At 42.2% G+C, this 16,075-nt stretch overlaps 1 protein-coding gene across 1 annotated transcript in view; it reads left to right on the top strand.

Moving 5' to 3' along the window:
* Positions 1-16,075, top strand: part of Afg3l2 (AFG3 like matrix AAA peptidase subunit 2) — a 92,715-nt gene that overhangs the window by 16,906 nt on the left and 59,734 nt on the right. The window contains exon 2 of the mRNA XM_080267646.1: positions 704-978. Within this exon, the coding sequence (XP_080123772.1) occupies positions 704-978 (275 nt within the window). The remainder of the gene's footprint in view (positions 1-703; positions 979-16,075) is intronic.

Genomic DNA, 16,075 nt, shown 5'->3' with positions numbered 1-16,075 from the left:
GACAGCGTCCGCATTGACTCTATCGGATCTGTTTATGTGAAGCTACAGAACTTGGTGAATGTTTTGGTGTATGAGATAGAGCCAGGATTCTTGGGGTTTGAATGTGAGTGAATTGAAGTGTGGCCCATTGGACTGGGCAAATTTGGGCTGTCTGGACATTGCTACTCCTCACCCTGCCCTAGGGTGGGAAAGGATGTTCGGGTGATGATTTTTTTTTTTTTTTTTTTTTTTTTTTTTTTTTTTTTTTAGGATGATGTTGGATAAGGTCCAGTGCCCCCCTTCAACCCTCCCTAAAGAGAGGGAGAGAGAGAGAGAGGCTAATCTAAGTCTTGCCAATAGATTAATAGTCCACAATGACCATTCACACCCATTGAATCCTGACTCCACCTTTCAGGCATACATTCATTCATTCATTGCCAGATGCCATGTATCCCAAACAGGGTGGCCAAGGGCTTAGAGTTAATTGTTTTTACCGGGAGGGTTATACACATCTAGTTAAATGCTTCATACCACCCATCAGCTAGAGTCCATGCAAAAACTATCACTTCACCTCGAAAGAACTGTGGTACCACACCCTTGTCATACACTCCCAGGCCCAACCTTTCCTTGTTGAACAAAATTGCCTGGTAGTAATGGTACAATAACATTATTATTACGGTACTTTCTTTGGCTGTTGTGGTTAATCATATCTACTGCCCCTCAGGTTGGACAACACCTTTCAAAACTGGAGCTCCCACATGGCACATCCCTTCTGCAAACATGGAACCAACTGTGCCAGAAGCCTCCACGGGGATTTGAGAAGTATTTTCGGGGCGGAGCAGCAGCGGGGCGAGGGAAAGAGAAGGCTGTGGAAGAGGGGAAACAGCAACAGCCTAGGTCCGACCCTCCTCCATCAACTTCAGATGCTCAGAGTAGACATTCCAAGCCTTCAGCACCCAAGGATCCCTTCAATATGAACCTCTTTGGGTCTAGTAGCAAGTGAGTGGTGGGGTATAGGTAGAGAGAGAGAGAGAACAGTTTTTGTGATAGGTAGATTGGTGGATGATGCCGGGTGGCATGATTGGTAGAACACCCAGGCTGAGGCATACCGTACTATGACCAGGGGGTTTTCCACCATATACCTACAATATCAGGGGCTCAGGTCGATCTCCCACCCTTAAATGTTCAGGACTGATGGAAGCCTAGCTTTGGGTCCCTGTGCTTCGAAGTGGGCAAAAATGGGGTATACCAGTTACTGTTACTAAGCTTGCAGAAGAATATATTTACTGTCCCCTCCCCCCAAGAAAAGAAATAAATCTTGGCATATTGACAAAATGCTGCTGTATTCTACAGTCACTGAAGCCAGTTCAAACAAGACTCAGTTGAACCATAAGGTTGATTAGATTTTTTTTCTTTCCATAAGAACAAAATCTTGATTGTGGGATACATTATAGCATGGATAAAATGATTTCATAGGGGAATGGCATGAAGGTAGCTGTAGGTGATGGTAAGGATACAAAATTACGGCCCCCTCCCCCTCTGCAAAAAATTAAATTTCCGAAATCATCTTGAACCTCTTCAGTTTGGATTTTGGAAACTGTAGTGTTATTGATGATGTTTTGTTCCGTTATTACAGTAGTTATCACTGTTATTATTTTTATTACTCTTATTGTTACAGTATTATTGTTATAAGCTAGTAGCAGTAGTAGTACTGTAGTATTTCATTATTACATTATCCATCCATCCATCATCCAATCCTTCATTGCCCCATGAGGAGGGCAGGAGCCCTTGGCTAGGAAAGTTGGTCCTGACATTTAAGTTGAGAGTGATTTAACCCTTTGAGATTTTCGGCCCTCTGCCGATTGTGTCTGTGCCAGATTCAGCTGGGCACACACAGAGCATGCAGTCATGCAGCAATATTTGAGCATAATCAGCCACTGTACACTAACTTTTTATGGTAGACTAATGAATGTGGTACCATTTTAAAGATGAATAGTTGCTCTTCATCGTAGTATGGTTGAAAAGATAAATACGGTAGCTAAAAGGCCAACAGGACGAGTAGAAGTGTGCAGAAAAGGAAAAATCGCATACCCTTCCATAGAAAAATATTTGTAAATAAAAAAGTATTAGAGTTACCTGAAATATGATTGCACCATGTCAATCTACTGTAAATTCCCTTTCTATTGATATATAGGTTATGGCAATTTATGTTAGTTTTCACAGAGAAAAGTGAATGCTCTGGCTGTCATGAAGGCTAATATCCATGCTGGTAATACTGATATTATTCATGGTAAAAACCTGTTTATTATGCATATCTATCTGCTGCACTCGTCACTGTAAAAACATATACAGTAGTTGGAAAAGGATAAACAGGATAGCATATGTGGAACAAGGCCAGATAGGATATGGGAAACATGCAAAAAAACAACTGTCGTTTCATATGACTTGAATTCGAGTCATCAGAATCTCAACAGTTGGATTTAAGATGACGCGAAATTGCATCTTCGGAATCTCAAAGGGTTAAGATGAGAGTGTTATTATTGCAATAGTAGTAGTTGTACCGGTAGTAGTTATTGTTGTTGTTACTGTATTGATATTGTTGTGACACCAGAGCTATATGCCACCAGGTGGGCTGCAGTTGAAGACCTTTTGCTTCAGTCCATCCTCCTCCTTTCAAAGTTTAGGGAGGGAGCTGAGGGACAGTTAGATCTGTGTTACTATGTGTTGGTGTCCCCTCTCTAGCTTGATAACCAGCCTACTAAATCATTATATGCAAGTGGTGGTAGTCATAGCATATAATGAAGGATCTTTCATCTAATACCATAGCCAACTACAGCAGTGACATACAGATTGCGTTTTTCAGTCTCGTGGTCCTTGCACTCATAAGTACCTCACCTGTTGCTTAGGAAGACCCACCCAAAAGGGAGCGTCACAGCAAGGCAGTGAAATTGACAATGTGCTTAAGGAGGTGAAGGCTCTGTAGATAGGAAGTAGTGACTCAGGCAAGAGAATCTTGAACACAGATGCCATGATCATCATCATCATCATCATCATCATCATCATCATCATCATCATCATCATCCAATACTACGTTGCCCCATGAGGAGTGTAGGAGCCTGGGGCTAGGCAAGTTAGTCCTGACAGTTAAGTTGAGAGTGACCAGCCTCACTCATCCCTTAGTGGCATTGCATGAACAATAAACCCCAACCATCCCTTGGATATAAACATGCACCTGCTCAATCCAATTGGAGCACCTTAATTACCCACTAAATCACCAGGTGCCATAATTTGGTTATATGGTTACCACCCAGTGTAGTAAATGGTTTCCTGGTGTACAGGAAACCATTTGGCTTGTCACTCAGTGTAGAGTCACCCATAGGCAGAAGGAAGAGGAAAGAATGAAGGAAAGAAAGACAAGAGGGAGTGTAAAGTCATCAGTAGGCAGAAGGACGAGGAAAGAATGAAGTAAAGAGAGACAGATGAGGAAGGAAGAAAAGAAGGAAGGAGGAAAGGAAAGGGCAGACACCTGAGAGCAGGACTATATCGAGTGAGTAGATGGTGAACGACCTTGATTTTTTGGTAGCAAAATTAGGCAGGGGAAATCACGATGGCAGTGAGGTTTTGTTATAGCCCAGTTACCTTAGCATGGCCCAGATTTTTGCCCCGTTGCATCTCATTCTACATAACTCGATGGCAAAAACAGACGGTGCCATCCCTCAGCATCATTTCCATAGTACTTCTTGGTGACAGATATCATATTTACATGTTAATCTCGAATTACTTCTCAGGATTGAAGATGGAGAGATGGTGATTTTAGGCCAAGTTAAAGTATAACGCTTATACCTTACTTACCGGTACTGATTGAAGTGTTTAAGCTGATCAATGACATAATGTTACAGCTGAAAGAAAAACACCCAAGGCCATGTTTAAGTAGGTTTGGAGATTCAGTAACACCTTTGCCTATGTGATTTTTTCTGCACATTACACCTCAGTAACCTCTTGTATGATGATGATGCTAACTTGGTTGATGTTCAGATGATCTAAATAGCATATGAGAGAATGGTCAATTGTACCACAAAAATTGATAGAAAAAAAGAAGAGGTGCAACAAAGCCGCCTATGGCATCTAGAACATACCCACCCCCCTCTCCCATTAACTACACGAAAATCAGTCCTTAGTCAAAATTAGATGGGATATTACACCACCACATCCTATCATAATTGAAAGATTTAGTGGAGTTACAGTAGTAATTCCATCTTGTGCAGTGTTAGTGATAAGTGAGTGCTTAAGAGTTGTGGTGGTATTAGAGGTACAGTATAATGCTGGTTTCATGTGTGCCGTGTGTCGGGAAGAGCATGTGGAGATTGCCAGGGCGTGAAAGGATTGAAGTTGCTGGTGAGTATTTTGAGTATTTGGAAGAGTTTTGTTATTTGGGAGACATGTTATGTGCTGGAGGTGGGGATGGAGCTAGCTCTGTGGCTAATGTGAGGAGTGGTTGGAAGAAGTTCAGGGCACTGTTGCCTCTCCTGACATTGAGAGGGCCCTCCCTCTGCTAAGGGATCATTGTATGCAACATTTGTTAGGAGTGTAATGCTGTATGGTAGTGAGACCTGTGCAGTAAAGGAAGAGAATATTTGCAGACTCAAACATACAGAAATGACAGTGATTAGGTGGATGTGCAGTGCGTCCCAGAGTGCAAGGCCTGGGAGGGACAGGTTTACGATGGAAGGGTTGAGATGTAAGATGGGACAGGAGTGTATTGATGTTGTGATGAGGAGGGGTAGATTGAGATAGTCTGGGCATGTGGAGAGGATGGGGAGGCAGTGGCTCAGTTGGTAGAGAGGTGGCCTGCAGTCCTACCGGACCCAGGTTCAAATCCCCGCTGGGGCAGGGAACAGTTTAAGGATTTGAATTTCATGAAATCAGGTTTTACTGATCTACCAATAGACCCACCAACATGTCTTAAAAATACCCCCGCTAATACCAATACACCATTCCTGTATGAGACAGCCCTAGCATGTATTCAATATGGACAGTGGGTGTTAGCGCCGAAGTAGTGACATGTAGAGAGGTGTATGGTATGTAGGAGGACTACTGGGCCCTGAGAGCAGGCTGTGAAGCCTATGACCAGAGTCGGACACATAAAAAAGAAAAAAAAAAATGGGGTGCAGAAAGTGAGTAGTAGTAATGTTGGGGTAGGGTAGCAAGAGGTAGACCAAAAACCTGGGATGAGGTCATTGAGTGTGACCTCACGGATAAGGGACTAAATAGGGAAGCTGCCAGAGATCGAGCAGCATGGAGAGCAGCCATTAGGTGGCCGAGGCCAATGCATGCAAGCATGTTGGAGCCTTCAAAAATGAAATGAAGTGAACGGTTTGGAGAAAGTTGAGCACATAGAAATTGGTCTTAGGGTGGTGATGATGATGAGTACAGCATATATTATTTATCTTTTAAGGTTGAAATAAGTTAGGAAGAAGATTTTAATTGTAATGATGATGATGGTAATGATCATGTCATTGGATTATTATTAGTGTTGTTGTTGTTGTTGTTCACAGATGATACTGTGTTGTTAAATGAAGATGAAGGGGATCTGCAATGCTTGGTGAATGAGTTTGGGGGTAGGATACCCCCTGGGGGTAGTTTTTTTTTTTTTCAAGAATGCTCCCCCAGTATCCCTGCTTGTCGTAAAAGGTGACTAAAAGGGTTGGTGGAGGGTTAGTGCCCCTCCCCGGAAAACAGCTAACTAAAAAGACAAACAATAAGCCTCGGACAAGGACTTACCAAAAGGTGACGACCAAGGAACGGACAAAGGACATGGTAATTGGAACGTGGAATGTAAGGGGAACGAATGATGAGGTGAAAGAGAGAGATTGTCCAGGTGCTTGAGGGTGCGAAAGTTGATGCATGCGGAATAACTGAAACGAAATGGAGAGGTGAGAATGTGATAGAATGGGAGTATGGATGGGGTATATGTGCAGGAGTAGGTGAGAATGAGAGAGCAAAAGAAGGAGTATGTATAGTTGTGAGTAAAAGATGGAAGAAGACCATAAGAGAGTATGGATCAGTTGGGTCAAGGATTGTGTGGGTAAGATTGAAAGTTGGAATACAAATGTGGGCGATTGTGTGTGTGCATGCGCCAACGTGAGATCGTGCAAGCAGAGTGAGAGAAGAGTTCTGGACAAATGTGGAAGTGTGCATGGAAAAGTTTGGAAGGAATGAAAGAGTGTTTTTGATCAGTGATATGAATGGTAAAGTAGGGAATGTGAAGGTGGATGGAATAGTTGGTGAGTGGGGTGTGCCTGCATAGATAGTTGAGAATGGCAGTGCGTTAGTGGACATTTGTGCTTGGAGGGGGTTGGTGATAGCCAATACCCTCTTCAGGCACAAAATGATCCACCGGTATACATGGCGAGTGATGAGAAGAGTGGGTGGTGAACTGAATGAAAGGAAGGCAATGATTGATTATGTGTGTGTGGATGAAAGGTTGCGAAAATGTGTAATGGATGCAAGAGCTTATAGACGTTGGGGGAGTGGACTTTCTGACCACTTCTTGGTGGTGGCCAGAATTAAGGTCCAATTAGGATGGAGAAATAGAAGAAGGAAAGGACGGGAAGAAGGAGTATTTGTAAGGAAAGTGGAAAGGTTACAAGAGGATGAGAAAAAAGCAGAGTATAAGAGAGAAGTGGAGGAACGATTGGACAAATATGAATTGGAGCAGATGGGGGACGTGGAAGGTGTGTGTAGGATATTTACAGAAGAAATAAGTGCAGCATGTGATGTGGTGTGTGGAAGGAAGAGAAGACGGAGGGGGGTGCAAGGAACAGCGTGGTGGAATGAAGAGGTGAGACAAGCTGTGGCACAAAAGAAGAAAACATACAATGAATGGATGAGAAATATGGGTGTTGAAGAAGTTGAGAGGGGGAAGAGAGAGTTATATGTAGAAAGAAGGAGAGAGGTGAAAAGATTTGTAAGAGTGAGTAAGAAGAGAGCGGATGAGAAATTTGGAAGGAACTTGAGTGTAAAGTGGAGGGACTGTAAGAAAATGTTCTGGAGAGAGGTGAAAAGAGTAAGACAGGGTGGAAGTGAAGTTAGCAGGGAAGTGAAAGATAAGAATGGTAGATTAGTAGTGGAACAGGGAGAAAAAGTGAGCAGATGGAAAGAACACTTTAAGGAATTGTTCAACATAGAGGATGGAAGTAATGCAAGTATAAGTGGCTGGGGAATGGCTGGGAGAAGGAGGGAGGTGAGAAGACAGGAAAAAATCAGTAGGATAGAAGTTGTGGAAGCAATGAAGAAAGTTAAATTGGGGAAAGCCGCAGGAATTGATGAAGTGTGTGGTGAAATGCTGAAGTATGGGGGAGAGATAGTAGTAGAATGGATGTGGAAAATGTGCAGATTGGCCTGGGAGGAAGGTAGAGTCCCGGAGGATTGCAAGTCAGGTATAATTATTCCCCAATACAAAGGAAAAGGGGAAAAAGAAGTGTGTGGTAATCATAGGGGCATCTGTCTTCGTAGTGTAATAGGGAAAGTGTTTGGTAGGATACTTATTGACAGAATTAGAGAAAGAACAGAGGAATTAGTTGGAGAAGAACAGGGAGGCTTTAGGAAGAGAAGAGGTTGGGTAGATCAGATATTCATTCTTAGATCTTTAGTGGAAAAGTTTCTAGAGAAGGGAAAAAAAGTTGTATGCAGCTTTCATAGATTTGGAGAAAGCATATGACAGGGTGGATAGACAAGGATTGTGGAAAGTATTAAGAATATATGGAGTAGATGGGAAGTTGTTGAATGCTGTGAAGAGTATGTATGATGGTTCTAAGGCTGCAGTGCATGTGGATGGTGAACTGAGTGAATTTTTCTCTTTGAAGGTTGGGTTGAAACAGGGATGTGTCATGTCTCCATGGTTGTTCAATCTGTACATGGATGGGGTCATAAAAGAGGTACAAGGTAGGGTAGTGGATGTTGGAGTGACCCTGGTGAGAGAGGGTAGTGTCTGGAAACTCCCTGTACTGTTGTTTGCAGATGATACTGTGTTGTTGAGTGAATACAAAGGAGAGCTGCAAGGCTTGGTGGATGAGTTTGGGAGAGTGTGTAAGAAACGGAATCTAAAGATGAATGTAGGGAAGAGTAAAGTGATGGTCTTTGAGAGAGATGAAGTCAGTGAATGTACAGCTAGGTTGGATGGTGAGGAATTGGAAAATGTGAGTACGTTTAAGTACTTGGGTAGTGTGATGAGTAAGGATGGAGCTTTGGAGGGTGAAGTGCTTGAAAGGGTACAGCAGGGAAGAAAGGTTACTGGTTCCTTGAAAGCAGTGATAAGAAGCTGGGAAGTGAGCATGGAAGTGAAAAAGTTACTACATGAACTCTAACATATGGAAGTGAAGCTTGGACGTTGCTGGAAGGACACAAGTCAAGAGTGAGAGCAGTGGAAATGAGTTATTTAAGAGGAGCCTGTGGAGTCACATGGAGAGACAGGCTGACAAATGAGGATATAAAGGAGCGTTGTGGTGTGGATGTGGATGTGATAGGAAGTGTTAGGAGGAACACACTGAGGTGGTTTGGCCATGTGGAGAGGATGAAGGGTGAAAGACTGACGAAGAGAGTGTATGTGAGTGAGGTGGAGGGGGGAAGAAGGAGGGGGAGGCCGAGGATGAGATGGAGGGATGGGGTGGAGAGTTGTATGGTAGAGGGGGGTGTGAGTTGGGAGCAGGACAGTGAAATGGCTGGGGACAGGGCGACGTGGAGGTGATTTGTTTGTGGCCACCCCTTACGGTATTGAGGCGTCTGGCAATAGATAGATAGATAGTGTAAGAAACAGAATCTTAAGGTGAATGCAGGGAAGAGTAAAGTTATGGTCTTTGAGAGAAATGAAGTCACTGAATGTACAGTGAGGTTGGACGATGAGGAGATGGAAAATGTGAGCATTTTTAAGTATTTGGGTTGTGTGATGAATAAGGATGGGAGTTCAGAGGATGAAGGTGCATGGAAGGGTACATTAAGGAAAGAAGGTTGCTGGTTCTTTGAAAGCAGTGATAAGCAATAGGGAAATGAATTTGGAAGTAAAAAGTTGCTACATGATAGTACAGTATTGTGATACCAACTCTAATGTATGGAAGTGAAGCTTGAGCCTTGTTGGAAAAACGCATGTCAGGAGTGTGAGCAGTGGAAATGAGTTATTTCAGTGGAGCATGTGGTGTTACATAGAGATAGACTGACAAATGAGGAAGCAAAGGAGCATTGTGGTGTGGATGTGCATATGATAGAAAGCATCAAGAAAAATACTTTTGGGTGTTTTGGACATGTGAAGAGGATGGAAAGCGAGAGACTAATGAGGAGAGCGTGTGTGAGTGAGGTGGAGGGGGGGTGGAGGGAGAGGGAGGCCAAGGATGAGATGGAGGGATGGAGTGGAGAGATATGTATATGAGAGAAGGGTGGATGAGCTGGGGGGAGGGCACTGAAATGGTGGGGGAGAGGGCAACATGGAGCCGATTTGTTTTTGGCCACCCCTTACGGGATTAAAGCATCAAGCGATAGATAATTATTATTATCATTATTGGACGTTGTTGGAAGGACACAAGTCAAGGGTGAGAGCAGTGGAAATGAGTTATTTAAGAGGAGCCTGTGGAGTCACATGGAGAGACAGGCTGACGAATGAGGATATAAAGGAGCGTTGTGGTGTGGATGTGGATGTGATAGGAAGCGTTATGAGGAACACACTGAGGTGGTTTGGCCATGTGGAGAGGATGGAGGGTGAAAGACTGACGAAGAGAGTGTATGTGAGTGAGGTGGAGGGGGGAAGAGGGAGGGGGAGGCCAAGGATGAGATGGAGGGATGGGGTGGAGAGGTAAATGAGAGAGGGAGGTGTGAGGTGGGAGCAGGACAGTGAGATTGCGGGGGACAGGGTGATTTGTTTGTGGCCACCCCAAACGGGATTAAGGCGTCTGGCAATAGATAGGTAGATAGATTATTGTTATTAAATTATTTTTATTATTTTTACCTATGCAGTATTATTTAGCTTTACCTGGGAATATTTAAGTAGTTATTGGTTGGCTGCCTTTAACCCTGGGAGGCACTGCCATGAGAGTTAGTTTGATTACAGATTTGATAACCAACCACAGTTCTCTCTCATAGGCAGGAAACTGAGCCAAAGGTAGATTTCTTTTTCAGAACAGTTTCAGCAACTCAAGGGGAGTAATTAGCTTGTTTTGACACTTGGTTTAGCTCTCAGTCCATAGATATCATTGCTTGTACCATGGTCAGCCTTATTTTGGAGGGGATATATTTGGACAAAGTGTGGCATATTTTGAATGGTTCATGAATTGAATAAGGTGCAGGATGCAGTGATTAATTAATTGAATAAGGGGCAGGATGCAGCGATTCATTAATTGAATAAGGGGCAGGATGCAGTGATTCGTTAATTGAATAAGGGGCAGGATGCAGTAATTCATTAATTGAATAAGGGACTATCTTAAATGTCAGGACCAACTGCCTATCCCCGGGCTCCTACGCTCATTGTGGGACAATGTAGGATTTGCTGATGGATGGATGGATGGCAGGATGCAGTGATTCGTTAATTGAGTAAGGGGCAGGATGCAGTGATTTATTAATTGAATAAGGGGCAGGATGCAGTGATTTATTAATTGAATGAGGGGCAGGATGCAGTGATTCATTAATTGAATAAGGGGCAGGATGCAGTGATTCATTAATTGAATAAGGGACAGGATTCAGTTGCAGAAAGCAGCAGATGTGTCTGGGTTGATTGCTGAAATGCTGAAGGCCCTGACAGATATAGGAATGGGTTTTAGCTGCTGATCTGATAAATACGATTGGAATAGGTTTCACTGCTGATCTGATAAATACGATTGGAATGGGTTTAGCTACTGATCTGATAAATACGATTGGAATGGGTTTAGCTACTGATCTGATAAATACAATTGGAATGGGTTTAGCTACTGATCTGATAAATATGATTGGAATAGGTTTAGCTACTGATCTGATAAATTCGATTGGAATGGGTTTAGCTACCATACCATACCATACCATTGCCAGACGCCATAATCCTGTAAGGGGTGGCCAATTGACTTTGGGTTATTTGTTTTACGGGGAAGGGCACTACCCACTTGTTGACACGTAGGCAGCATGTATGGTTTGGTTATATGGTTACCACCCAGCATTGTAAATGGTTTCTTGGCTTATAGGAAACCATTTGACTTGTCACTGAATGTAAAGCCACCTGTAAAGGAAAGAAAAGCAATAAGAAGTGACAGGAAAGATGGGAGAAATAGGAGAAGAGGAGGGCAGGCACAGAAAAAAATGATAAAGGCTAAGGAAGAAGTAGGCAGCAATACATCAAGTGAGTGGATGATGGTCGCCACCACCTACTACTGATCTGATAAATACGATTATACAGTATGTGAGTGTGTTGTCCTAGATGACTGGCTGAAGAGTGTGATTGCAAATGTGTACAAGGGGAAGAGTGATGCCTTGGAAAAAGGAAATTATAGAGGCATAAAACTCTTGGACCAGTTAACCCCTTAACCACTGGGCGTCACTTTCGTGACGCTTGGGATCAAGGGATCATACCGCGGGGCGTCACTTTTGTGATTCTGTGTTATTTTGAGTTCGCCCGGGCTTTCAAGTGGTGGCTTGTATCATCTATCAGTACTGCCAATGTCCAACACTAGTCATCACTCCTAATCTCATCTGTACTCCCATCCATTGTTGACAATTTAGCCATTTCTCCCCATTCTTGACTCCCCTCCCTACCTCCCCTCCATTACCCTATCCTCTCGCCTGCCCGGCCGTGCTACGTTAAGTAAATCTTCCCTGGAATTTTTCACTGATTTCATCCATTGAAATAAGCCCTATACCCTATTCTTATACCAAATAATATATGCAAGAAAGAAATAAGGTAAGTGAGAGTGCCATACACCCAGAATTGGCTAATTATCACCTGACAACACCTCACGTGCACTCGTTCGCTAATTTTCGCTGTTTATTTCCCCTTGAAATATGCCGTATAATCTATTTTCGTAATAAAAATATATATAAGAAAGGAAGGGAGAAGCCTAAGTGGTACAGTATTTACATTCACCTGGAACTACCTAATTTATTATGTATTGTCTTGGTTTCCTGCCAATCATTTCGTTGTTATATATTAGCAGATCTCACCAGGCTGAAGTTGGCAGTATTCTACTCACCCTAGCCAGGCGGCAGGAGGCCACCACTATCAGTTCAATGTCGTCTTTCAAGGTGAAGGTATGTCGGATTCACTCCTGCTAACTTCCGCTGCTTTTTAGCCCCATGCAAAGGGCCCTGTGACCTTTGCCCTCTACTAAACCTCGTGTGGAAAGAGGTAAAGGCCTGACAATTGAAAGAGAGTGACTACGATCTTTCTGTTGAGTAAAACAGTGCAAGGGGAATTGTAAATAATGTGTAAACAGCAAGTGAAAGCAGTGAATGTAAATATAAGTGAACAGTGGAAAATAGTTTTATAAGTTACTTCAGGTGACAGTGCATAACACAGTGTAAATAAAATAGAAATGTAAATAATGTAAATAAAATTGAGAACGTAAATAGAAAGGTAAATGAGTAGTATTATAAGAATACGAGTATATATCCTAGGAGTAATGAAAGTGAAAGTTTCACACTAGCATGTATGAATACTATGAGTTATGAGAGTGAAGGTGAAAGTGACATTCACTCTCAATGCTAGTATACAGGACGAGAAAGTGAATGCTACGTATTTTACTGAAAGAAATTGAAAACCTACAGTGACAATAAACTACTATTACTGAAAGAAACTTATGGATAAAGACTGTAGATATATATAAGTGTTATATAGTAATAGAAATATAAACTGTGAGTGTTTTTATGAATAATAAATGACACCACCAGCGGCGAACGATCGGAAGTGGGATGGTCATATGCCCTTGTAATTTTCAATGCTTTCACAGTGTTTTTTTTTTTTTTTTTTTTTGGAGTATGGATTCCAAACTATTTGAGAATCATAGAGTAGTGTTTCTAGTGATAATATCAGGCTGTGATAATCATATTACGAGTTGTCGGTAAGTATAAAGTGGAGACTTCGTTACCCAACTTCAGAGGTCTCCACAAGTCCTATGGTACTTGACGAAGGCTCAACAAACACCCCAGGAGAAAGCTGAAGATATGTGCCATAAGCATATTTGATTTTAATGTTCTTGGACTAATAACTGATTTTTGGCAAATGTTTTTAGAGAGTCTGTCGGAACGCGAATATGCCCGCGGGAGCTGCAGGTCAAAGCAAAACAAGCCCGCGGTTTAAGGGTTAATGAAGGTGTTGGAGAGAGTCTTAGAAGATATGATAGAGAAAGAGTGAATATTGATGAAATTCATTTTGGGTTTTGGCCAGGCATAGGGACCACTGATGCCATATTCATTGTCAGTAAGCTTCTGAAAAACTAAGTAGGGAGGAAGAGTGAGTTGTACTATGTTTTTTAATGATTTGGAGAAAGCCTCTGACAGAGTTCCTAGGGAGATGGTGAAGGGGGCAATGAGAAATCTAGAGATTGAGGAGTGGCTGGTTAGAGTGGTTTATGACAGTGTACAGTTCAAAAGTGCTTGCACCCAGGTGAGTGAACAGAAGTTTGAGTGATGAATTTTCTATGAACACTGGGATGCATCAGGAGTCAGTTTTAAGTTCCTTATTGTTTATTAGCTGTGGTGCTAGAAGCTCTCTCACATTACTGGACTCCCATGTAAGGTGTTGTATGCTGATGACTTAGTGTTGATTGCAGAGAATGAGAGGTGGTGGAGGAAAGATTTAGGACGTATAGTGATGGAATGAGGTACAAGTGTTTGAGAGTAAATGCGGATAAAACAAAAGTGATGGTATCTAGGGTTGGTGGCAGTACCGTACTGTTAAAGCAGAGTGTGGTGAAATGTAGTTTGTCTCAAGGGTGTGCAAAGTAACTCCATCTTGTTCAGTGTTTATGATAAGTGAATGCATAAGAGATATAGAGATATTAGATGTGGAAAAAATTCTGATTTTGAGTGTGTGAATAGTGTATAGAGGAGAGCATGCAGAAACAGAGATGCAAAAAAGTTTGAATTTGCTGAAGAGTCTCTAAGTATGTGGAAGAGATTTGCAATTTGGGGAACATGGTATGTGCTGGAGTTGTGGCTGGAGCTAGCTCTGTGGATAGGATGAGGAATGGTTTGAAAGATCAGGGAACTGATCTTTCCAACCTGACATTGAGAGGGCTTTCTTTCCATGCTAAGGGGTCCTTGTATGGAGCATGCTTTTGAAGTGTATTGCAGGACAGCAATGAGACCTGGACAGTAAAGGAAGAGGTGGGTGTGTAGTGCATCCTTGAATGACAGGCATGGGAAAGTTCAGATTGCAATTGAAGAGTTGAGAGGAAGGATGACACTTGAATGTATTATTGTTTTCAAGGGTAGGGGTTGACTGAGATGGTTTGGGCATGTGGAGAGGATTGAGGATGACAGCTGGGTGCAGAAAGTGAGAGGTATGAACAGTGAGGGTAGGCTTGCAAGAGGCAGACTAAAATTGACCTTGGATGAGGTCGTAGAATGTGACCACAGGGATCAGGAACTGAATAGAGAGACTTCTAGAGATTGAGCTGCATGTAGATTTGCCATTAGGTAAGCAAGGCCAACATATGTAAGCATGTTGTGGCAGGTATAAACAAACATAATTAAAGTTTGATGATGATAGTGATGATAGCTTTTAGTGTTGCTTTTATTTTTTTATTGTTGTTATTGCTGTTATTGTAATTATTGTAATGTGGTTGAGGGGGGCGCTCACCATCTGCTCACTCAGTGTAGTGCTGCTATTGGGTGCCAGCTCTTTCTTCTCTTCCATCGCTTCATCCTTCCTCTTCTGTCTCTCCTTCCTTCATTCTTTCCTCTTCCTTCTTTCTGCAGGTGACTCTACACTGAGTGACAAGCCAAGTAATTTCCTGTTCACCAGGAAACCATTTACTTTGCTGGGTGGTGACCATATAACCAAATTACGGTGCCTGGTAGTTTAGTGTGCAATTAAGGCGCTCCAGTTGGATTGGGCCGGTGCAGGTGTATATTCAAGGGGTGATTGGGGTTTACTGCTCACGTAATGCCACTCAGGGATGAGTGAGGCTGGTCACCCTCATCTTAAATGTCAATACCAACTTGCCTAACCCCAGGCTCGTACACGCCTCATGGGGCAACACTGGATTAGGTGATAAAAGAATGAATGAAATTATTGTTGTTGTGTCATTACTGCATTGCTTTATTACTATGCATTTTTATTATGTGGGTTGGAATTAGAGTTGAGAAAATGATGATAAGTACAGCATATAATTGTTTGAGCGCGCGAGAACACCAAGTTTAGTCACAGTTTGGACCCCCGACATATGTACCTGAGCAAAAGATTTATCACATCAGCAAGAAATGGGGGCAGGGATCGGGAGGAAAACTCTGTGGTACATTAATGAACTTTTTTTTGGATATCACAGCCAATTTTGAAGTTACAAGAAACATAGACACCAATTTGGAATTCATAAAAATCCTCAGTTATTTTCATTTCATAGATAACCCATAATTCCATAGCTTTTCAGTAAATCGAGGAAACGATTTTTTATAAGTCAGATTAGTGTAACAGCCGGCTGCGCAAGAAGTAACAGTCGAAGGTTGCGTGAGTAGTGCAGCAGCATTTTCTGATGATTGCTGAAAGCATCCAGGTTTTGCCTTTTCAAAACCAATATTCCTTCTGTTTGGCTTTTTTTTTTGGAAAATTTTGACTGAATCCAAGTTAAACTAATACCATACCCTGATTGACGAAATAAACTCTGAATTTCTTATTTCTGATTTGAATCAGAGCACACCGAGAAATATGGTGAAAGTAATTTCGGTGAGTGAGCAAAAAACAAAGTCATTATTAACTGCTATGTCCTAAGCCCTAGACCTAAAATTAATACAAGAGGAGTGCTGGTATTGGTTTTAGGAAGTGTGAGGGAATATTTTTGGCATAATCTAATAAGTTATTTTTAGTATTTTCAGGTCAGGAAATCAGAGGAAGATGATGAGCCACATGAGACAGTATTCAGCACTGCCTGAC

The sequence above is a fragment of the Coenobita brevimanus genome, chromosome 3 (assembly GCF_032717465.1).
Source record: "Coenobita brevimanus isolate Jiangsu-jjx chromosome 3, ASM3271746v2, whole genome shotgun sequence".
Classification (NCBI taxonomy): domain Eukaryota; kingdom Metazoa; phylum Arthropoda; class Malacostraca; order Decapoda; family Coenobitidae; genus Coenobita; species Coenobita brevimanus.
The sequence above is the reverse complement of the archived record's forward strand: the minus strand, read 5'-3'. Positions and strand labels throughout refer to the sequence as shown.